The 26,007-nt window shown below is 37.8% G+C and overlaps 1 protein-coding gene and 1 long non-coding RNA gene across 3 annotated transcripts in view; one reads left to right on the top strand and one right to left on the bottom strand.

Annotated features, from left to right (window-relative positions):
- The window catches only part of LOC126334650 (ribonuclease P protein subunit p40-like), a 216,631-nt gene that overhangs the window by 3,981 nt on the left and 186,643 nt on the right, over positions 1-26,007 (bottom strand). The window contains exon 6 of one of the 2 annotated variants that reach the window (XM_049997097.1): positions 9,585-9,683. In XM_049997097.1, coding sequence (XP_049853054.1) covers positions 9,585-9,683 — 99 coding nt within the window. Of the gene's footprint in view, positions 1-9,584; positions 9,723-26,007 lie in introns of both variants that reach the window. The other variant, XM_049997096.1, reaches the window with a different exon arrangement.
- On the top strand, positions 3,298-25,286 carry LOC126334651 (uncharacterized). The gene is made up of 3 exons (XR_007564763.1): positions 3,298-3,768; positions 10,152-10,308; positions 24,706-25,286. It is a non-coding gene; the product is annotated as an uncharacterized LOC126334651 (long non-coding RNA).

The following is a 26,007-nucleotide window of genomic DNA, read 5'->3' as shown; positions in this document are numbered from 1 at the left end:
CACCAAGCTCTGCAGCTGGGCGATGGCGTCTCTTCAGTGGGCCGACGGGTCTGCAGCCCGTCGGCACCTCAACCAGATCCACCCCCGTTTGGTGGATCGCGACGCCCTGGGGGAGCTGCTGACCACCCTGCGGCAGAACCTTTGCTTCCGCCTCCACCTCAGCTGCTGTCTCCACTGCCAGCGGCCCCTGCTGTGTCACTGCCTCCCACTCCTGCCAGCCACGAACCCTTGGACATCGACCAGGATGCCCCTACTCCTATGGACATTTGTGGTGCTGTGCATCCCCCCTTCCCCCTCCCCCCGGAGTGGAGAAATGTTGTAGTGGCCCCTTATTGTTAGAAAGTCTGTAGAACCAACAAGCAAGATGGGTTGCTAATCCCCTTTCAGCAGAGTGGAGAGATACATTGCCAGCGGACAAAAACAGTAACAGTCTTTCCAAATAAACACAGAACTATTTCGCCAGACAACATGTGACAGTGTTCCACCAAACAGAACTAATATGACTGCTGTAGCACTCCATCAACTTGGATTTATAAGTAAGCCTAGACCGTCAGGCTGGCAGTGCTTACCAACCGCTAGGAACAGCTCCGGCCAGTACTTACACTGGCCCTGGCCTTTTATTCACTCGCCGTAGTCTTATAGTAGCATGTTGTATTTTGTAGAGTAGTTTTGGTCAGTATTTTCTTCCATTGTCTTGTTTCCTTATCTGTATTGCTACCACAGAGTTGTGGTTTTTTTGTTTGTTCTGCATTTAAAACTTAGTGTATGCCAAGAAGAAATTTTTTTCTTTAATTATAATAAGTGTGTTCAAATTGACTGTAAGTTCTTTCCAACTGACTGCAGGACATTACATACACGATGAAAGACCCCCCAGGGTATCGTAAAGTTAAAATTTATTAATAACAAAAAATGAAACATCGATCAACCATAAGTGTTGGTAAAGACATTAATTCTGAATGCGTGGTACGGTGCAGACAAATGAGAAAACCATCATTCGTTTTTGGTACATGATTTTGTTATTCACACTCTCTTGTATGTAGAAGTTCTGATACGAAGTGCCATTTGGAGGATGACAGGCTACGAGTGTTTTGTATCAAACACATTTCGAAATAAGGAAAAAATTGATACCAGTATTAAGTATTTTCTATTCAAGTGAAGTGAAACCAAGTGAGGAGGATTTTCTTAACGATGACATGCACTGGTGTACTTGGAGTCCGCTCTCTCCATCTGCAACTGCAATGTAAGAGAAGAAGTCCGATAGCCTAAAAACTGCCTTTTAAAATGTTTCTCATACATATACGTATATTATATTTTATTTATTTTATTTACAACACAACTGTCGACCTGTGTGCCAGGACTTCAGGGCACCGGTTGTGAGTAGTGTTTGTTACCTACTATTATAATAAGAAATTTCTATGGCCTTGTTACGAATTATAAAAGGTAATTGTCTGTATTTTCTGTTTGCATGAATCATGATGGGGAGCGAGTAAAGCAAAAAGGTAAAAATTAAGGAAAAATTTTGGTAAGTAATAAGAATTGGATGCAGGGATTTTCACAATAAGTTGTTTTGTTCGATACAGCAAAGCTAGGATGGCTATGCAAGTTGCTTGCGTGGTTGCATTTGGTAGTGCCCCCTTCAATGTAGGTAGAAATCTTCTCCTCATTATTACCTTCCTACAATTTTATTGTGAAAAAATTACAGGAAATTTGCAGTGTGATACATATTGTCATTAAAACTTAAAGAACTGGAATACAATAGTTTGTGATCATAATAGATGTAAAACAGGCTTTTACATCACGTAAATTACAATTATCAACTTTAATTATTAGCATATGAAATTTTAACATTTTTGTGAAATTGTAATTTTTTGCATATTCATACAACATGGCCAAAAAATAGATGCAAATTGTTGATAGCGACTGTGAAAACGCCATCAGCCAGGATAGCGTAAAACAGCGTGATTGAACATTTGAAGTTCAGGCACCACGCATGTCTACTGGAGAAGGTTTAAGTAGGTCAGAGATGAGTGTCGCAGGTGTGAAGAATGATAGTGATGCTCCACAGCAGAATAACCTTGACAACACAATGTTTACAACTGACAAGACAATGTCACGCATCTCCCAGAGCGACATACCACTCATGAATGAAACATTGGAGAGAGATTCCAATATGAATTTCGACAACACATTATGAACATACTTGGTCACAACACAAACATTAACTTAGAAAGTACAGCTGACAGCAACCAGTACTACAACTAATGCACTGCTATGGCAGCTATTTTCTAACATAAACACAAAATTAGATAATGTCAATACAAATTTCAGTGATATAAAACAAGATATGAACAAGGTGAAACAGCAACAAAGCACTGTTACACAAGATCTAAATACAATGAAACAAGAACAAAAACAAGTATTTGAAGATTTGCAAGACACAGTCTCACAGGAGTTCGATGACTTAGCCAAAACGTTTCGCACTGAAATTGACAAAAAATTGAATGATATGAAAAAACAAGTAAAGCATGAAGTACTATCTGAATTCAACGGTAATATTACAGAGTTAAGACAGAAGGTAGAATCTTTTAATGACCCTCATTATCTAGTAGAGCAACAGATAAAGAAAATCACAGATTCAAACACAAACATTGAAGCCACACAAAGCCAGTTGTGTTTTACAGTAAAAAAGGTAATCACTGTTCTTAACAAACTAAAGACTATGAAGGTGTACCTCTAGCTGTAGAAGAACTTACTTTAAGAGCACCTACATTAGAAGTTGACTCAGCATGTGCTAAGAAGGAGAGAGAGATCAATGAAAATCTGAGTGATATAATCAGTCAAGCTGAAGCAGATAAGTTAGATAAGGGTAATACCATTGCAGATTACGGGGTAACAGGCATAAACTAGTTTTGGTAGGGAGCAAGTCAATTTTTAAGACATATTGTGTCAGAACAACATATATTACCTGATCCAAAAAAACATGATGCCATATGCAATTGTCCAAACTCCAAGGAAAAATAACAATAACAGCTTTTTAGCAGTAACATCCTTCTTTCATAAATTTGTAGCGCAGAAACTGATGAACAGTGATGCATTGCTCAACTTCTACGAAAAATAGGCCTTGGTTATGGGATTATAAGTGTCAAGAGGACTTTAATAACTTTAAGCATGCATTAGTCAAGTCAATGCAAACATTCTTAGTCACCCTGATAAGTCCGAGGATTTTTGTTTAAGCTCAGATGCCTCACCTGAGGGGCTGGGGGCAAACTTGTTCCAGACACGAAAAGAAGAAGGTAAAGAATCACCCAAGGTCATCAGTTCTGCTAGTCACATGTTATCAGAAGCAGAAAGATCTTACTCTGTGTCAGAAACGGAAGTTTAGCTGTAACATGGGCATTTGAAAAGTCTGAATATTATTTGTGGGGCATGAACACTATAAAGTTTACTGTGACCATCAGTCACAGTCATTTCTTTTAATATGTAAATTATTGCACCGTAGATTAGCTAGGTGGTGTCTATATTTACAAGAATTAAATTTTGAGATCATTTATATTAAATGAAGTCAGAATGCTATTACAGCTGCCTTGTCCAGGTTACCACAAGGTTTGGATGAATTTGGTGAATTAACAGAGCAAGATATAGAATTCAGAAGGTACATTACAACAGTCTGATTACCATAAGTTTCGTAAGCAAATGAAAGTTATAAAACAGCAAGATTGCAGATGGAGGAAATTCATGCAAAACCTTAAGCAGGATGAAGGTGGAAATGTAAGTAAATGGTATCAGGAGTACAAGGGCATTTTGCTTCATAGGAAAAATGAAAAATGTCATCAATAGTGTGTGTATACTCCTGAAGATTATGTCGACAAATTTAAAAGACAAAAACATGAAGTATGGAGACATTATGGAGTAGGCAAAGGTACTGAAAAAATTGCAACACTTTGTTATTTTCCAAATTTGAGAAGGTGAGTCCTACAGGTATTAAGAAAATGTGCAATATGTCAAAAATCAAAACAGTCCATTGTGTCTAAATATGCTGAGCTACACCCAATACTCACAAAAAACCTTCTAGATATAGTATTCCTTGACACAGCTGGTCCATATACGAGAAGTAAAGGAGAAGTGAGATATGTAGTAGCACTATATGATATTTTCTCTAAACATATCAAAATCTATGCCATTGAAAATGCAACAGCCACAGTGTGGTTTCACTTGCCTAAGACTGCAGTCGTGTGTGTGAGTTGCATTTGCGTGTGTGTGTGTGTGTGTGTGTGTGTGTGTGTGTGTGTGTGTGTGTGTGCACATGCACGCATGTGCATCTATTGCTGACAAAGGCCATTGGCCAAAAACTTTAAGTGTGAATTTTTTTTTTATTGTGCCTATCTGCGACTTAGCAACTCTGCTATATGGTGAGTAGCAACTTTCCTTCTCTTAACATTGTTACATTCCATCCTGGATTTTTCACTGTTTGATTGTCTTATGTATGTCCATACTCAACTGTGGTCTTACACATATCTGCCATATGAAGGGTCAAGGTCATTTTTTCAGAAAACCAAGCAGAGTGGCCATCTTAAGTGGTGGGTGAAAGATCGAGTTCACACTATGTTTTCTCACAATGGAGACTATTTTGGAAGACTCCCAATGTATGCTACGAAGGTCATAAAATGAAATCTTTCCTTGTCAGCATCTTGAACTGTGATGATTGGCATCAGTTTGTACTGCAAAGCATTATGGCTTTTATGAGGTCAGTAGCCTTTATCTTCAAACACTCTCTACAGATGTGCGAGGTCCTCAAGCATTTGGGACTCATGGGTAATAATGTGTGCTCTATGAGCAAACGTCTTGATTACACCATCCACCTGTGAAAGATGATGACAACTGCCCACTAAATCTCTGGGTGCAGACTTGCACTAAACAGCACATCCACAAAGCCACCAGTTTTGCTGTGAGCCAACACATTTGAAAAAGTGAGACATCTGTCTTTTCCTATCTCCGTGATAAATTGGATGATCTCATGTATGGAACTGTTGTTGTTGTTGTTGTTGTTGTTGTTGTTACGGTCTTCAGTCCTGAGACTGGTTTGATGCAGCTCTCCATGCTACTCTATCCTGTGCAAGTTTCTTCATCTCCCAGTACCTACTGCAACCTACATCCTTCTGAATCTGCTTAGTGTACTCATCTCTTGGTCTCCCTCTACGATTTTTACCCTCCACGCTGCAAAGCAATAACAAATTGGTGATCCCTTGATGCCTCAGAACATGTCCTACCAACCGATCCCTTCTTCTGGTCAAGTTGTGCCACAAACTTCTCTTCTCCCCAATCCTATTCAATACTTCCTCATTAGTTATGTGATCTACCCATCTAATCTTCAGCATTCTTCTGTAGCACCACATTTCAAAAGCTTCTATTCTCTTCTTGTCCAAACTATTTATCGTCCATGTTTCACTTCCATAAATGGCTACACTCCATACAAATACTTAAAGAAATGTCTTTCTGACACTTAAATCTATACTCGATGTTAACAAATTTCTCTTCTTCAGAAACGCTTTCCTTGCCATTGCCAGTCTACATTTTATATCCTCTCTACTTTGACCATCATCAGTTATTTTACTTCCTAAATAGCAAAACTCTTTTACTACTTTAAGTGTCTCATTTCCTAATCTAATTCCCTCAGCATCACCCGACTTAATTCGACTACATTCCATTATTCTCGTTTTGCTTTTGTTGACATTCATCTTATATCCTCCTTTCAAGGCACTATCCATTCTGTTCAACTGCTCTTCTAAGTCCTTTGCTGTCTCTGACAGAATTACAATGTCATCGGCAAACCTCAGAGTTTTTATTTCTTCTCCGTGGATTTTAATACCTACTCCGAATTTTTCTTTTGTTTCCTTTACTGCTTGCTCAATATACAGATTGAATAACATCGGGGAGAGTCTACAACCCTGTCTCACTCCTTTCCCAACCACTGCTTCCCTTTCATGCCCCTCGACTCTTATGACTGCCATCTGGTTTCTGTATAAATTATAAATAGCCTTTCGCTCCCTGTATTTTACCCCTGCCACCTTTAGAATTTGAAAGAGAGTATTCCAGTCAACATTGTCAAAAGCTTTCTCTATGCCTACAAATGCTAGAAACGTAGGTTTGCCTTTCCTTAATCTTTCTTCTAAGATAAGTCATAGGGTCAGTATTGCCTCACGTGTTCCAGTGTTTCTACGGAATCCAAACTGATCTTCCCCGAGGTCGGCTTCTACTAGTTTTTCCATTCGTCTGTAAAGAATTCGAGTTAGTATTTTGCAGCTGTGGCTTATTAAACTGATTGTTCGGTAATTTTCACACCTGTCAACACCTGCTTTCTTTGGGATTGGAATTATTATGTTCTTCTTGAAGTCTGAGGATATTTTGTCTGTTTCATACATCTTGCTCACCAGATGGTAGAGTTTTGTCAGGACTGGCTCTCCCAAGGCCGTCAGTAGTTCCAACGGAATGTTGTCTACTCCGGGGGCGTTGTTTCGACTCAGGTCTTTCAGTGCTCTGTCAAACTCTTCACGCAATATCATATCTCACATTTCATCTTCATTTACATCCTCTTCCATTTCCATAATATTGTCCTCAAGTGCATTGCCCTTGTATAGATCCTCTATATACTATGAGACAGGCGAAATACCCCCAGACTTCAAGAAGAATATAATAATTCCAACCCCAAAGAAAGCAGGTGTTGACAGATGTGAAAATTACCAAACTATCAGTTTAATAAGTCACAGCTGCAAAATACCAACGCGAATTCTTTACAGACAAATGGAAAAACTGGTAGATGCGGACCTCGGGGAAGATCAGTTTGGATTCCGTAGAAACACTGGACACGCGAGGCAATACTGACCTTAGAGAAAGCTTTTGACAATGTTGACTGGAATACTCTCTTTCAAATTCTAAAGGTGGCAGGGGTAAAATACAGGGAGCGAAAGGCTATTTACAATTTGTACAGAAACCAGATGGCAGTCATAAAAGTTGAGGGGCATGAAAGGGAAGCAATGGTTGGGAAAGGAGTGAGACAGGGTTGTAGCCTCTCCCCGATGTTATTCAATCTGTATATTGAGCAAGCAATAAAGGAAACAAAAGAAAAATTTGGAGTATATATTAAAATTCATGGAGAAGAAGTAAAAACTTTGAGATTCGCTGATGACATTGTAATTCTGTCAGAGACGGCAAAGGACTTGGAAGAGAGCAGTTGAACGGAATGGACAGTGTCTTGAAAGGAGGATATAAGATGAACATCAACAAAAGCAAAATGAGGATAATGGAATGTAGTCAAATTAAATCGGGTGATGCTGAGGGAATTAGATTAGGAAATGAGACACTTGAAGTAGTAAAAGAGTTTTGCTATTTAGGAAGTAAAATAACTGATGATGGTCGAAGTAGAGAGGATATAAAATGTAGACTGGCAATGGCAAGGAAAGCGTTTCTGAAGAAGAGAAATTTGTTAACATCGAATATAGATTTAAGTGTGAGGAAGTCTTTTCTGAAAGTATTTGTATGGAGTGTAGCCATGTATGGAAGTGAAACATGGACGACAACTAGTTTGGACAAGAAGAGATGAGAAGCTTTCGAAATGTGGTGCTACAGAAGAATGCTGAAGATAAGGTGGATAGATCACGTAACTAATGAGGAGGTATTGAATAGGATTGGGAAGAAGAGAAGTTTGTGGCACAACTTGACTAGAAGAAGGGATCGGTTGGTAGGACATGTTTTGAGGCATCAAGGGATCACAAATTTAGCATTGGAGGGCAGCGTGGAAGGTAAAAATCGTAGAGGGAGACCAAGAGATGAATACACTAAGCAGATTCAGAAGGATGTAAGTTGCAGTAGGTACTGGGAGATGAAGAAGCTTGCACAGGATAGGGTAGCATGGAGAGCTGCATCAAACCAGTCTCTGGACTGAAGACAACAACAACAACAACAACAACAACAACAACAACAACAACAACAACAACAACAACATACTCCTGTGGAAGGAGTAGAACTGGGTTTCCATCTGAGCTTTTGATGTTCATACAAGTGTTTCTCTTTTCTCCAAAGGTCTCTTTAATTTTCCTGTAGGCAGTATCTATCTTACCCCTAGGGAGATAAGCCTCTACATCCTTACATTTGTCATCTAACCATCCCTGTTTAGCCATTTTGCACTTCCTGTCGATCTAATTTTTGAGACGTTTGTATTCCTTTTTGTCTGCTTCATTTACTGCATTTTTATATTTTCTCCTTTCATCACTTAAATTCAATATATCTTCTGTTATCCAAGGATTTCTACTAGCCCTCGTCTACTTGATCCTCTGCTGCCTTCACTATTTCATCCCTCAAAGCTACCCACTCTTCTTCTACTGTATATCTTTCCCCCATTCCTGTCAATTGTTCCCTTATGCTCTCCCTGAAACTCCGTACAACCTCTGGTTCTTTCAGTTTATCCAGGTCCCAACTCCTTAATTTCCCACATTTTTGCAGTTTCTTCAGTTTTAATCTACAGGTCATAACCAATAGATTGTGGTCAGAGTCCACATCTGCCCCTGGAAATGCCTTACAATTTAAAACCTGATTCCTAAATCTCTGTCTTACCATTATGTAATCTATCTGATATCTTTTAGTATCTCCAGGGTTCTTCCATGTATACAACCTTCTTTCATGATTCTTAAACCAAGTGTTAGCTATGATTGAGTTGTGCTCTGTGCAAAATTCTACCAGACGGCTTCCTCTTTTATTTCTTCCCCCCAATCCATATTCACCTACTATGTTTCCTTCTCTCCCTTTTCCTACTGACGAATTCCAGTCACCCATGTCTATTAAATTTTCGTCTCCCTTCACTACCTGAATAATTTCTTTTATCTCATCATAGATTTCCTCAATTTCTTTGTCATCTGCAGAGCTAGTTGGCATATAAACTTGTACTACTGTAGTAGGTGTGGGCTTCGTATCTATCTTGGCCACAATAATGTGTTCACTATGCTGTTTGTAGTAGCTTACCCGCATTCCTATTTTCCTATTCATTATTAAACCGACTCTTGCATTACCCTTATTTGATTTTGTGTTTATAGCCCTGTAGTCACCTGACCAGAAGTCTTGTTCCTCCTGCCACCGAACTTCACTAATTCCCACTATATCTAACTTTAACCTATCCATTTCCCTTTTTAAATTTTCTAACCTACCTGCCCGATTAAGGGATCTGACATTCCATGTATGGAACTAAGATGATAAAAAAATTGATATAGTTGGTCTCTGCCTTGAGATCATATTACAAAAGTATCATCCACATACGTACAGAAAATATTAGATTTAAAACAGCAGAGTCCAGCACGTTCTCCTCTAGTCTTTGTAGAATCTCTGTTATGAAACCTGATAATGGATGATTGCCATCAAAAACTAATAACCATCAAATGTTATGTGCAAATGAGACTGCATACTGTGTACTACTTCTCTACAAAATCTTCCATAAACAAGTTGATCAGCATGGGTGACAAGGGGCTACCCATGTTGATGTCATCAATCTGTTCATAACATTAAAACATTAAACTAAAAACAATAAGCTAACAACATACCGTAAAATTCCTAGAAGCTTTAGAATGGGCTTTTTAGTGAAGAATCCTTGCCAGCTCACATAAGCAACTTGACCAATTAGTTTACAGCCATCAGGAACACTGTAGGTTGACAAAAAATTCTCTCTTGACTCCAAATTCCTATTTATAAGGAAACAATAGTTAAATACATATATCTGGTTTCTTGTTTAACCATACACAGTAAAACAAGAGTTAAATATGCAGGTGTAATGAATTTATTCAAATGGAAGAAACTTTGTTACAAGCAATAATTAGAACTGAGTCATTCTAAAAGAAAACCAGGGTGGTATTTGGTAAAAGAGGGCCTTCTCCCCTTATTTGTCTATTATCAGGTAAGAACAAATACAGTACTTAACAAGTATTCTCATGATGATAAAAGTTAGCCAATGAGACAATGGAATTCAGATGATTAAAAATTGAATTTTGGGAGATTTTGTACACAATTTTACCAAATAAGAAAGTATTATAGTATTTAAAAATGTCTGTGAAAAAATTCTGTTACAGGTGGTCCACTATTACTTACAAACCTCACACCTTTAACTGTTACAGTGATTACAGAAATTACACCATGCCAAGAAATAAACAATGCTTATAAATCACTAGAATTTACTCACATTAAAAATTTACCTGCTTTTTACATACAAGAGTAAAAAGGAGAGAGAAAAAATATGGAATGTGTGGAATGGTCTCATAGTTCATCAGTGTGGTAAGTCCTAGTATGTTATACAATGACATGTTCAATGATTAATGTGTAACAGACACAGACATTTAATACAATAAAAATAAAACCAAAATAAATAAAGATTACTGATAACATCTGATGTAGTAGGCATGAAGGTGCAAAAATATTGGCATGAGATAGCAAGTGATGAAAGACTGCATCAGATAAGTGCAAGGGAATATGAAAACGTAAGCTGCTGGGCCAGAAGAGATTACTTTCATGCCAGCAAGCTGTCACACCTGCTGTAACAGTAGGTACTGCCCATGCAGCTAATCACCGTTCTGAGTGTCTGCAGGACCAAACACCCTCTGTCTCTTGCCAACCATCACTACAGTCTAAATTGTTGCTGCTGTTTACAAATCCGTAATTCTTGTATTTCAATTTTAGTGATTTTGCCCTTTGGATACTTAAAAAATATATTTGTCAAAAGTGAGAAATACATGCACAAAAACAGTAAAAATCTAGAAGGCTCTATTGGGTGAAGTACATGATGGAATATATCTCCATTTACTAATTCTATGTCACTTTAAATAATCTATCTGATGAGTATATATTTTCAGCTGATGTACTTGTTCTAAACTAAATTCCATTTCTGCAAAGGAAACATTATCACTAGTAAAATATCCTCAAAACCAAATTGTTTAATTGAAACAACTCTGCCTTAGATATTATTTCAACATTATTTTTTTAAATAAAATAATTTCATTACTTCAAAGATCCAAGGATGCAACCATCATTTAAAAATACTATTATCAATGAATAATTCCTATTTGTAAACTAGTTTACAAAACTTATGTTTGGAAATTCTATCACTACTAATTTCACCGAACAATTTTATTTAACCAAATACTTAATGAAATTTTAATGTCAGAAAGGTCAAATGTTCAAATTAACATAGATTTGTTAATAATGTGTATCAGCCTTAAGCACAATGCAGTACTGTCTTCATGTAAGACTGCAACTTATGTCAAGAGTGATGATGGTAGTTTTTATTGATGCAGTGATTCCCACTGTCACTACATAATAGTGGAAAACTTTAAACTTTCAAGCTGCTTTGCCACTTGCATAAGATGAGTTAGCACAATTATTGACTCCAATTTGCAGTAGTAATGTTATGGCTACATAAAACATTGGTTTGCAGTTAAGCCTGCCAAATCTATGAAAGACTGAAGTGAAATTGAAAATTATGAGCATTCAATGCTTTCTTTCAGTCTATAACCTATTATTCAGTTCTTTTCATCATAAGACTGCAATAGCTTACTGTTTATGGTATTGTACTTATAACATACACTCCTGGAAATTGAAATAAGAACACCGTGACTTCATTGTCCCAGGAAGGGGAAACTTTATTGACACATTCCTGGGGTCAGATACATCACATGATCACACTGACAGAACCACAGGCACATAGACACAGGCAACAGAGCATGCACAATGTCGGCACTAGTACAGTGTATATCCAACTTTCGCAGCAATGCAGGCTGCTATTCTCCCATGGAGACGATCGTAGAGATGCTGGATGTAGTCCTGTGGAACGGCTTGCCATGCCATTTCCACCTGGCACTTCAGTTGGACCAGCGTTCGTGCTGGACGTGCAGACTGCGTGAGACGACGCTTCATCCAGTCCCAAACATGCTCAATGGGGGACATATCCGGAGATCTTGCTGGACAGGGTAGTTGACTTACACCTTCTACAGCAAGTTGGGTGGCACGGGATACATGCGGACGTGCATTGTCCTGTTGGAACAGCAAGTTCCCTTGCCGGTCTAGGAATGGTAGAACGATGGGTTCGATGACGGTTTGGACGTACCGTGCACTATTCAGTGTGCCCTCGGCGATCACCAGAGGTGTACGGCCAGTGTAGGAGATCGCTCCCCACACCAAGATGCTGGGTGTTGGCCCTGTGTGCCTCGGTCAAATGCAGTCCTGATTGTGGCGCTCACCTGCATGGCGCCAAACACGCATACGACCATCATTGGCACCAAGGCAGAAGCGACTCTCATCGCTGAAGACAACACGTCTCCATTCGTCCCTCCATTCACGCCTGTCGCGACACCACTGGAGGCGGGCTGCACGATGTTGGGGCGTGAGCGGAAGACGGCCTAACGGTGTGCGAGACCGTAGCCAGCTTCATGGAGACGGTTGCGAATGGTCCTCGCCGATACCCCAGGAGCAACAGTGTCCCTAATTTGCAGGGAAGTGGCGGAGCGGTCCCCTACGGCACTGCGTAGGATCCTACGGTCTTGGCGTGCATCCGTGCGTCGCTGCGGTCCGGTCCCAGGTCAACGGGCAAGTGCACCTTCCGCCGACCACTGGCGACAACATCGATGTACTGTGGAGACCTCACGCCCCACGTGTTGAGCAATTCAGCGGTACATCCACCCGGCCTCCCGCATGCCCACTATACGCCCTCGCTCAAAGTCCGTCAACTGCACATACGGTTCATGTCCACGCTGTCGCGGCATGCTACCAGTGTTAAAGACTGCGATGGAGCTCCGTATGCCACTGCAAACTGGCTGACACTGACGGCGGCGGTGCACAAATGCTGCGCAGCTAGCGCCATTCGACGGCCAACACCGCGGTTCCTGGTGTGTCCGCTGTGCCATGCGTGTGGTCATTGCTTGTACAGCCCTCTCGCAGTGTCCGGAGCAAGTATGGTGGGTCTGACACACCGGTGTCAATGTGTTCTTTTTTCCATTTTCAGGAGTGTAGTTACAAAATCACACACTCAGTTCTTTTGCACACAGCTCTCCTTCAGCAATTCATGATAAACTAATTCCACTTTCATGGAAAAATGCAGATATTTTCAATAACGAATAACAAAAATTTTAGTGGGAGTTAATGGATGGAGGTATTTAATGAAAAACTTCAGTTCCGCAAATATCCATAAAATGTGACAGAGACCAATTCTTACACTATACTTTTTCAACAAATTCAGAAAATATTAATGTCATTTCCATGAAACCTCAGTAGGATAGTGTACACTTTGCTACAATATTGCTTGGAAAGGATCACATTATGGGGTGTACATAATGAGGTCCACTATTTGAATTTGTCATGGTCATGAGTCAAAAAAAGGAAAATTTTATGGCAGAAGGCTAAAACTTCCTACAGCATAAACCTTGATTACATATATTGTTACTGTAATGTAAATAGTTATTGAGTCTTGAGTATTGAGTCTTCAAGGACTACAAAGCATCATGTATTTTTGTTTTGTAATTTACAGTTTAGCAAAAAAGTAAATTTAAAAATTTGCTAACTGATGACCTTTTTGTGATGAACAACTGTTCATGACAATAAATGAAAGCTACACTTGGAAAAACAGGTGGATTTGAATTACAGAATCAGTGGATATGGTGTACTGCAAGTTGAAATGAGGGTGCTAGTATTTTAGTCACATTCTGAGCTGTAGCTGTACTTCCTGTAACAATGGTGAATAAAAACATATTAAAACAATATTCTTGATCATAATAATCATAATTGTTTGTTTCCCCTGCTATTGACCATTCTTCCAATTGGTCAAAAAATTTCATATACTCAGGTGGAATATATCTCTTCACTTTCACTATATTTTGTATTTTTTTAACAGTGATAGGCACCCATTTTTCAGGATACGCTAACTCACTAAGAAGTATGGGATCCTTAGCGAAACTGTAAAGGAGCTGAAATAACTCTCTGACAGTACCATCAATGAACTGCTCTACTTTTACTTATCCTGGAAAATGTGTATCATACTCAAAACTCATTCATGTAGAAGAGGAAAAATAAATCTTATGTTCCTTAGGAAATTTTTCCATACGTGATTCAGAAAGGCAAGACTTTTTAAAATAGACAGACCACCAGTTTTTAAATACTAATATAACAACATTGTCAACATTTTCCCTTGAGAATCTACTTGAAGCCTTTTTTATCATTATGGCATATTCTTCAAGTATATAATAGGTCCCGGCATGATGGCTCACCTGCTTTTTTTGTATCCCATCTCTATCATTTGGGAGAAAACTATGTCTGTGTATAGGGAAGTACTGTTTCACCTTCTCAAATCTCCCAGTTGACACAAGTGTTAAACGAAAGTGAATCATTGTGTTATTCTTATTCTAACCAGCACATCTGTTGGAGAACAGGTAAGTTCATTCACATTTTTTGGGATATGTTTCTGGATATAGAAATGTGCAGACTTCATTTCCACTTTTCTGTCTTATCCTCATGGTACCCATAATAGTGTGAGTACTTTTCAAATTTTGCGTATTAAAAATATTGTCCTGTAGCTTTCCCACATAAAGACTACCCCAAAGAGAAATACTTGATAACTGCAAATTTTGTATGTAGTCAAATTTCAGACCACAATCGTGATTTTCCTTTTCAATGTGTTCAAAAACTTTAATAACTTTATTGCAAAATTTTTTAGACTTTCTGCAGTGAACCACCAACTAGAGTGTTACAGGTTGTCAAACTTAACAAGAACATTTACACGTGAAAGCAGCAACAGGTCACCAATGTCTTCTGCGCTCAATTAAACACCCTTCCATATAGTCACTGCAAAAAGGCATGAGCCAATGACTCATGACCTTTCTACATGGAGTGATGATTTCAAAGTCTGATACTGATGCCATTGGATGTTTGGCTACAGACCTCCTTGTATGAATTAGTCTGGCTACCCTTCATCATCCAGTTTCAATATATAACTAATTTTTGTATAAAAGGTTGGCTCATGACTTTTCTGCAATGACTGATTCATTTGTGGATTAAATTACATCCGTGATAGAAATCATGATATACTGGTATCTATGGCCATTTGTTTCTATGAATACTTCCTTGCAGTGGCAGCAGAGTACTTGCCAAATGTTGATGCATTTATTACAGCAGATGCTTGCGGCGTGGCACGTTTCCTTTTACTGTCATGCCAATGTCCGGCAATGTTCATTTGTCTAGCTAAAAGACGTAGTAGAAAATACTAGACCACTACTGTCTATTGCAGGTCACAACATACGTAGAATTGTCCGGTAAATGGGATGCGTCCAGTACTGAAATAAAAATTTTAACTTGGCAATGTAAATTTTCAGGTTAATTTTTATGATACAGATCACAGTTAATACTGCCAAGTCCGTACTAAGTGGCAACACAATGTAAAGTTCACACGCAAACCACAATCACACACATAGCCAGTTTATGGTATTTCCACCCGTTACCAAAGGTAATAGAGTTCACCGGATAGTTTAGTTACGAAAATGCTTGCTCAAATGTTGTGCACTCTGCTCTACATGTAATACCTGTTCCAGTCTTAGATCGCACAACACGCCACACAGTTTTAACTAACAGTCAAAAGCAATAATTATGATATTCCATCCGAAATTCCATATGACTTCCACCATACCATTCACTTAAATACACTTTGTACTACTTCCACGATTTTACAGTACTTTCATTGGAGCTGCTTTCAATGAGATGTTACTAGTTCGAACCCTCAGCCCCGACCTACCTAGATCACACCAAAGGCTTTGTTCCCAGCATAGATTGGTGCAAGCCTGCATTTTTCTGATTGGCTGGTATCACAAACAGCAAATCAGGCTGCAGTATTAACCCGCGCTAACCCGCACTTTACTTCAATTACCAATCACAGTAAAACATTTCTTTCTATGGCAATTGCTAAATAAATAAATTTAGAAAAGTATCAAATATAAAATTACTCCTCCTGAAATTACCGATTAATTTGTGTTCTACTCATGATTCATTAGTATCATAAACTGACTGCACATTTAATTATAGTAAATCCCTTATATAGTTTAATTGGTACTTCGTGAATAAACAAAACAATTTTCATTTACTTCTGTTCTTCTTCACTCATACAACACTCACACTGCCAATTACTACACATATAAAACAATTATAATGATGCAAATACATTAAATAATAGTCAAACATAACTTTACAACACTGTTTTGACTACGACTGCTAGCACTGTCCGTCAAATGCTCACCTCTGCCGCCTACTAGTACAACTACGTGCAGCTCAGGTCCATGTCAGCTGGTGATATCTGTTGATGACTCATGCCTATAATGATATCGTCCTAACAAGTGACAGGAGTGATGCGAAGGCGCTACGCCTCATGCTGATTACTTTACAAATAGAAATTAGTTTCAAAAATACATCTCCTAAGGAGCTTAAAGATATCAGTATGCACTTAATAAATCATATTTCTTCCAACTATGATAGTGTTACTAATAAAAAGGTAAAGTAATGACTACGATGCAAGCCCATGACCTTCCTACTGGCCTAACTACTGGTAAAATGCAGTGTTTCTTTGTCATGACACTAGATGGGTAGTGTGATGGGGGGCCATCGCAGCGGCCACTATTTGCCCTGGGAAGGATCCCCAATATGTATTTGATAGCAGCCTGAGTGGACTTGGGACCATCCTGGGGTGATTGGAATGAGTAAAATTCCTTGCTCCAATCTGGGACTGAACCAGGGACCTCCAGTGCCGGAGTCTAGTGTTTTACCCACTAGACCGTCATGGCCACAGTTACTGATAGAGTATTAAAATCATATATTGACCAATATTTTCTATTATTCTTTCCTTTTCAGACATTATACGTATGTTTTCTATTATTATTATTATTATTATTATTATTATTATTATAATTATTATTATTATTCTTATTCTTTCCTGTCTCAGACGTTATGTCTGGTTAAAAATGGAAAGTGACGCAGACCTTGATCAAGTGTGACTTCCTTTTAACGGTAAGGTATATGTTACATTGCATTTAGGAACTTTCGGGTAATTGAATATGTATCAATAATTACAGATTTCTGTAGTTGTATATATGTTTGGATGTAGCTGTATTGCATTGATGTACTGGTGGATATTGTGTGGTATGACTCCTGTAGTTGATAGTATAATTGGTATAATGACAACTTTATCCTGATGTCCATGTCCTTGACTTCCTCAGCCAGTTGGATGTATTTTTCAATTTTTTCTCCTGTTTTCTTCTGTATATTTGTTGTATTGGGTATGGATATTTTGATTAGTTGTGTTAATTTCTTCAATTTATTGGTGAGTATGATGTCAGGTTTGTTGTTTTATCTGTTATAATGGTTCTGTTCCAGTATAATTTGTATTCATCATTCTCCAGTACAGTTTGCAGTGCCTGGTGTATTCTGTATTTGCTAGTATTGTACATCTGCTTGTGATGTGATCTACTGTTTCTATTTGTTGTTTGCGAAGTCTGCATTTATCTGTTGTGGTATTCGGATCTTTAATAATATGCTTGCTGTAATATCTGGTGTTTATTGTTTGACCCTGTACTGCAATCATGAAGAGTTTGGGCAGAGATCATCAATGCCCAAACTCTTTGTCTTTACAAATGTCTGCTTGTGTCTGTGTATGTGCGGATGGACAAGTGTATGTGTGCGAGTGTATACCTATCCTTTTTCCCCCCCTAAGGTAAGTCTTTCCGCTCCCGGGATTGGAATGACTCCTTACCCTCTCCCTTAAAACCGACATCCTTTCATCTTTCCCTCTCCTTCCCTCTTTCCTGATGAAGCAACCACCGGTTGCGAAAGCTCGAATTTTGTGTGTATGTTTGTGTGTCTATCGAACTGCCAGTGCTTTTGTTTGGTAAGTCACATCATCTTTGTTTTTAGATATGTTAAATAATTTAGTTAGATGTAAATGTGTTGAGGTGAACTCCTTTAGCAAGAAATTTGCTATTTTATCTTTTCCAGGGGCTTTCCAATTGTGCGTAGAATTAATTGCTCGGGTGACTTCATGTTGCAAAATTATCACTTCAGGCATTTGTGGTATCATCTTGTATGTGTCTGTTTCTGCTTGTATCCACCGTTGCTCGGGTGACTTCATGTTGCAAAATTATCACTTCAGGCATTTGTGGTATCATCTTGTATGTGTCTGTTTCTGCTTGTATCCACCGTGCATGTCTGTTATGTTGTACCGGGTTTGACCATATGTTGCTCCAGAAGTGTTCCATGTCTGTTATGTTTGGTAGGTTGTCTATTTTAATGTGTGTGTTATCTATTGTCTGGTAAAATTTCTTTTGGTTTGTGTTGAATGTTTGGTTTTGTTTCCTTCTATTTTGACTTTTTTTTGTATCTTCTAAGTCGTTTGGCCAATGCTTGTTATTTCTGCTTTTTTTCATCTAATTGCTCTATCGCTTCTTGTTGTGAGATTTTACCTAATCTTTTTTGTTTTTTGTCTGATATTTCATTTCTTATAAATTGTGTTAGCTGTCCGATGTCTTTTCTCAGTTTTTCTATTCTGATCTGTAGCCTGTGTTACCATGCTGGTTTTGTGGGTTTCTTCTGTGTGTTGGTTTGTGCTGATCTCTGCCTAGTGTGTATATTTAGTGTAGTGAGTGCTCCTACTGAAACCAGTAGTTGTAACTCTTCCATAGTTGTATATTCATTTATTTTGTTGTGTATGATTGTGTTGATAGTTGTTATTGTTGTTTCGACTTGTGGGTTATTTGGTGGTCTATACAAGAATGGTCTAATGTCTGTATTTGTGTCTTTGTATTCTATGTATGTTAGCTGAAATTTTTCTTCTATATCTAACATAGGTGTCGCTTCATGTTCTATTTGTTCTTGTTCTGGTGGCCGTTTTAAGATTTCGTTTTCCTCTGATTGTTTAATTGATGTGTGGTGTTCTTTGTTTGTTTGCTCCGGGACGTTCTTGTCCATTACTGTATTTTCTTCTTCCGATTGCACATTATTTTATTCCAGTATTTGTTGTACTTGTTGTTTGATGTTTTCTAATTCTGACTGAGGTATCCTGTTATTTTTGATTAATACACGGGTCTGATCAGCCAGTCGTTGTTCTGTTAAAAATTTTAATTCTGGGTATCTGGTAATAAATTTTGTGTATACTTGTGATCTGTATCCAGTTGTGTTGGCTCCTAAGTTTGTTGCTTGGTAATAACAGAACATGAGGTGCCAGTTAACTTCATCTGACCATCTCATCCTCTGTCTTTGTTTTCCTTCTAGAGTGGTTGCAGGAAGCATATCCTGCAAAACACCTCTATTTGGATTTAAGTCATTTTCCATGTGGCTAGCAGTGTCGTTACCATTGTGGATGGGCATAGGGTTCAAGTCAGTCCGCGACCATGACAGCGCTTGTCAGAGGCTTCATTAGTTCTGTCCTGAACCAACTAATCACACTAAAAGGGGGGTTAGCCCTATTAGTGGTTTGTTCTTTGCATCGCCTTTTACGACTGGCAGAACATACCGGAGGCCTATTCTTTTCCCAGGCCTCCATGGGGTTTATTATTATTATTATTATTATTATTATTATTATTATTATTATTACTATTATTTTTGTTTTTACTAGTAGGGCCTGCAGCATGAACTATGGCAAAATATAAAATTTTATAAGAAGTCAGTTCCAGCAGCTGCAACATAATTTTTATTTTCTTATATTTAGGGATTATGGCATAACAGGCTTGGCTGTTTTGCCTTACAATTCTATTTTCAAGTGCACCTGTGGGTGCTGCCAACAAAGAGTATTATTTATGTCTTACTGATGATCGATGACAGTTTTACTTATGTATAAGTGGAGTTCACAATCTTATGGCATCCAAGGGCCAATTGTGAGCTGTCTGTTATGAAATAATACCCATGTGGTTTTTTAATAATTTTTTTTGTGTCAGCTGTTGGTCAACTGTTGGTATCCTTAGAAGCTGCCTGATTCCCAAAGAAGAAAAATCAATAAACATAAAAGTTCTGACACAATTTTTTTATATTAAACATGACACACTTTTAACAGAGAGATAAACCTTGATTCCAGAGCATTGCCTTGGTGGTGCATAGATGTTATTTGGGTAAAAATTTTTGTATATATGTTACCTGTGATTTCATATGTTCATCCTTTGTAATGGTCAAAAATTTGAAAGAAATTTTCTAAGTAAGGCTTTTGTTTCAGGCCAGTTTAGTCATTGAGTAAGTTGTTAGAGAGATTTTTCGTTATCTGTGTATATCTGTAATTCTTACAAAATATAGTACATCTCTTAGGTATTCTATGTAAAAATTGTACAGTGTCTTCAGTGTGGTCTGCTTTGTCATTTTCATTTTCAGGCAAATGGGAAGAAACATCAACATTAGATTCAAAGAACATATGATAGCACACAAAAGCAATCAATCAATCAGCTTTCTACATAAATCTTAAAAATGAAAGCCACAAAACAGAAAATATATTTTAAATGAAATATCTAAACAACATACTACAAATATTTTGAAAGAATTAGAAATATACACCTATGCAATAAATTTCCCAGACAACTTACTCAATGAACAAACTGACAAGAAACACAAGCCCTACATAGAAAATTTTATTGAAATTTTTGAGAACAAGAAAGGATTAGCATATGAAATAACAGATAACACATGTACAAAAAATTTTAACCAGATAATATCTATGCAACAAACACACCACCCCTGACTTTCAAAGAAGAAAAATCTGTAAACGTACAGCTTCTAAGGGTCCCAGCTGTCACATAGCTGTCAAACAGTTACAACAAAAAATGTCACACTGAAAAACTACATGAGTAAAATAACATTATTTCATACCACACACTGCACAGTTGGCCCCTGGATGCCAAATGGTCATGAACTCCACCTTTAAGTAGGTAAAAATGTAATTCATGAAAATGACGTTATTGATCATAAGTAAGATGTTAACAAGATTCACTATTCACAACACCCAAAGGTGCACTTGAAAATGAAATTGTAAGCCAAAACAGGCAATTCTGGTATGCAGAAAACATAAATAAAAGCAAATAAAGATTACTTTCAGGTACTGGAATTGACTTCCTATATTATGTTGATTTGACAACAACACCCCTGATTTATCTGTCTAATCAACCAAAGAGTCAAGGGATATTTCCTGGAAGAATTTAATATATTATAATAGCACCCATGTATAAAAATGTAGTTAAGAAAGTCATCTGTAGTTACAGACACATTTCATTCCATCCAGCTCTGTGAACAACAATATAAAAAAGACTAACTGCCTCTTAGTTTAGTTTTTATAAAAGATTCTTTATAGAGACTCATCATCAGCCATTTGTCACCTACAGTTGAATAAAGGCCATCTCCTGACTTCTCTACCCATTTGGGTCTTCTGCTCTGTACATCCATATTGGTTCTGCACATTTTGCAATGTCTATACATCTTTCATTAGCTTGTATTCTTGGTCATTTTTTATCTCTTGGTGTAATTCAAGTATTCCCTTTATCTATTGACAATCCATTTGTCTGGCTCCATGTCTTACCCAAATTCACATTATAGTCATAATTTTGCCTTATAATTTAATTTCATTTCTTGTCTCCTTAGTAAGTCCCAACGCGCATCTCTCCATAGTTCAAATAACTTATAAGAATGAAGCTGAGTGATGTCCTAGACAATTGCTAGTATACCCCATAATTTTTAGTGTATGAAAGCACCAATCTTCCTCATAATTCCCAACATGCACCTCTTTATGGTTCAAATAACTTATAAAGAGTACAGCTGCCTACCATTATAGAGTATTTCAACAGTTGAACAGCCTGTTGAGAGAGAGAGAGAGAGAGAGAGAGAGAGAGAGAGAGAGAGAGAGAGAGAGAGAGAGAGGAATATGCCCTTGTCTCTATTTATGATGTTACTAACTAGTTTAATATCAATAGCTAATTTAACAAACCTACCCAGTAACTGGAAGTGTATGCTTGAATCTCTGGCTTCTTATATGCCATAGCATGACCACCACCAAGGCAATGCTCTGGAATCAAGATTTATCTCTCTGTTAAAAGTGTGTCATGTTTGTTCTCTACATCTTAATGGTCTGAAATGTGTGACATGTTAAAACTCCAAGGGATATGAAGACACCCATCACAAATGCTTTTCTCTTAGAGAGAAATATGACTGAGTGTTGTGTGATGTCCTTAGGTTAGTTAGGTTTAAGTAGTTCTAAGTTCTAGGGGACTGATGACTATAGATGTTAAGTCCCATAGTGCTCAGAGCCATTTTTTTAGAGAGAAATTACAAAACACACTTCATATCATTTTTCTTCAGAATACAACCCATCCTACTGGAAATAATATCTGTGAAAGGATAGAAAAGCTGAGACTTAGACACTGCCTCAGTATCACCAATCACCTGTTTCACAGTTGGTCAACAACACAATGTGTCATGTCTGTCTCTCACTGTACATACTATTGTGAGGTCATTTTTTCCAGAATGGGTATAAGAGATGCAGATCAGACATGATTATCTTTTAGCATGAATGGTACAATGAGAGCCAGATCAGAAATGCACTATGCTATTGACCAACTGAGAATCAGGTACTGATGAGGACCATGACATAGTACTTAAGTAGAGTCAACTGAACCTACTGATTCCAAACATCTGTTTCGCCCCACCATGATAACAATTACGTTTATAATGTCATAAATGTGCAAACAGAAAGAGGACAGAACACTGAAAATATTTATTTTGCATATGTATTAGTTTTTGGAATGCAGGAATGATCTGTAGTATAGCCCAATCTCTAGATTAGGTCAGAAGATGACAGTTTGGTTATGAGATGGCACAGACAATGAATGTGAACATGAAGTCTTAGATGTGGTGACATACTGAACTGTAGTGTAGTCTGAGGTATAGGTTAGGTAGAAAAGTGACAGTTTGTTGTGAGATGGCAAAGCAGTTCAATTATTTCAGTTAACCTCTAAAGTCTACAGTTTTTTTATATTTTTTTCCCTCCCTATGAAGGTAGTCTTTCCAACAGGATTGGTCATTTCCTAAGGAAACCCTGTATGAAGTGTGTTTTTCAACCACCTTTCAAGATTAGTGCACTTGTACAGTCTGTGAAAGATGGTCTTGAATAACGTAAGGGAGCTGTCAATCACACCCCCTGTAGTTTAGCTTTCATACATCAGTCAGACCATAGCACCATGGAGAATCATTGTATAGAGCATCGTTGGTTGTGTGGGGTGCAAGCTGTTTACTGTGTATGTTGTCTTTCTAAATACAGTGCACTTTGGTTTAAACACCAATGCAGCCCTGTCCACTGAGGGTTTAAATTGCCATGCTCAGTGATCTGTCATTGCATTTGTGCTTTGAAAATAAGCAAGGATGTCACTCAGCTATATTCTCATAAGCTAACTGAAAATTCAATAAGCCGAGAGGAGCTCAAATCTCACATCTCTCCTTTTTCAAATAAGCCTTAAACTTTTGAATGTGTGTCAAGTTATAATTTCATATATCACTGCCATAATTCAAAACTGGTAAGATGCCATGACTGTAAACCTACAATTCAGGCACACTGGAAATGCAGCTTGAAAACTTTGCAAAAGCTGACTCTGCTAAGAATTGATGAGAATAGTCCTTATTACATCTTATTGATGATGAAGGGAACCAAACCAGATATTCACACTGTGCAGCTGTTAGTACGCATACAGTAAGAATCTTGATGTATTATTTTACTGCAGAATAAGCGGTGACTAAAGGTCTGCTACTCTCCTGATTAAATTTACTATGGGTCACATGAAGACTCACCGCCCACTAAATGACAAACTGACATGAGATCCTTGCTTTCATATGATCAGTAAACAAACTAGTTATCTTGATCTGAGGCTTGGATACTGAGAACCACTCAGGCCTGGACTAAAACTGCTGTGAGCATAGTTCTTCCAAGGTTCAGAACTGTTTGCGTGTCTTATGACACTCTGTGGGCCTTGGCAGGCTAGTGTACTATGGTACATCTGTTGAAGATTCTACTGTCACATGTGGTGGACTGAGAGAACTTGGATAATGGCTGCAGACTATGGATAGATATGGCAAAATATTCTTTTGTCTGAATCTCACTGCATAAAGTATGGCTAAACAGAAAATAACTGCTACGTTTTTATTTAGGAAGCCTAAGTTGGCAAACTCTATGATCTATACATAAGTTAGTTGTGTTACAAACAACTCAAGCATTTTACTCCAGAGTAACAGAACAGAAAGCAAATTCAGGTGTAAGCTTTATTGCAAAATGAGAAATGTTACAGATACTGAAGGAATCTTAGGCAGAATAACAAGACTTGTTTTTGAAATTAACAACAGGTAGTACATGAAAATCATTCAAATTTATGTGCAAAAATTCTATGGTGCTGATGAAACAGTAGATAAGTTCTATGGTGAGTTATAGAAACTGATATGTGACAGCAAATTCCACTGCAAGATGATAATTGGCAATTTTCAATGTTAGTTCCATCCTTCCCCCCTCTCCTTCAAAGCAGCAGCTTTCCAGTTAATTTGTATATGTAAAATTTAGTTTGACGAAACATAAATACTTTATAGCAGCTTAACAGAAGTTAATTACTAATGTACTTTCTAACAAATGATTTACTTTGTTCACAGGTATCTTGACTTGTTGCAAATCCCTAAGGATGCTGTTTCCTGAGGGGAATGTGCCAAATGTGATGTAGGAGAAGAAGTGAGGGAGACAGTAAATTCCTCTGTGGTAGAATATAGGATTGGGGCTGGTGGTGATACAACAAGAACCAGTTGTATTAATTAAATGAAAATGACAGTATCCTGGTCCACTCACGACATAAAATATCTGCTTTACAGCAATTGCACAGCCAAGTAAATGGAATTTAATGAAGGTCAAAGTCTACTTAACAATCTCACAACTACAGGAAAGAGAGTTAGTTGTGAAACTCTGAAAAAGAGAAAACAATGTTCATGTAACGAAACCCTTAAGAGTACATCAGGTAACCTGTTGTATAATCTTAATTCTCTCTTTTTGCCTAAAGGTATTTGGCTACAGTAGACTGTGGTGATAGAAGACAATCATTGTAGTACTCATTATAATGGTAGCATACTTGTCATGATACCAGAATGTACAAAAAATTGTAGAACTGAAAAGCTGGTATCTCAAAAAACACTATGTGAGTTTACACACTGCCACATTACACACTACAATTCAGTGTCCTCTAGCAGCAGGGAGCTGCAAATATGTAGACATGAAGAATAAAGGTGTAGACTGTAAATAAAATTTGTTTTATTTAAAAAGCCTTAAGAGTTCTCATATAACAATTCAGAGGCATTACTTTTCAGCACATCCTCATTACTTTTAAAAGTCAAACAGAAGTGAGAGTTGGAGGAGTGAAATGAAACAGGTGAGTGAGCTGGAAAAAAGAAAAATAAAGAGGGTGAGAAAATGGGAAACTGCAGCCAACTGAACTTCGGCAGCAAATCAAGATACTGTATGTGGATGCAAGATAGGGAAATAATAAATTCCACTGCAATTAACTTCACATCAGAGAATATACTAGAGTACACTTCAAAGGCCACCTACTAGACTACTCTAAATTTGAAGACAAATTCAAAGAACAGTTAAGTCACCTCATAAATAATAACTCTGCAGGCAAAGCATACATATGTGTGAAAGCGACTGCTCCCAACTTTTTTATTATCCAGTTAGTAGAAAGAATCCCTTCTATGAATCAGCCATGGGAGGTGAAAGGTCTGGTTTGAAATACTGTGGACAAGTTACCAATCAAGACCCAGGAATTGGCACTGATAGTTCAAGTCGGCTCAGCGGAAGAAAGTTTGTTTTTCCTTGAAAATAAAGATGCTTTGTAGGAGTTGTCAGCTGAGGACAATGGGAGAAATACACTGAAAAGCCAAAGAAACTGGTACACCTGCTCATGTGAG

This window comes from Schistocerca gregaria, chromosome 2 (assembly GCF_023897955.1).
Source record: "Schistocerca gregaria isolate iqSchGreg1 chromosome 2, iqSchGreg1.2, whole genome shotgun sequence".
Lineage (NCBI taxonomy): Eukaryota > Metazoa > Arthropoda > Insecta > Orthoptera > Acrididae > Schistocerca > Schistocerca gregaria.
This window is presented reverse-complemented; position numbering and strand designations above follow the sequence as displayed.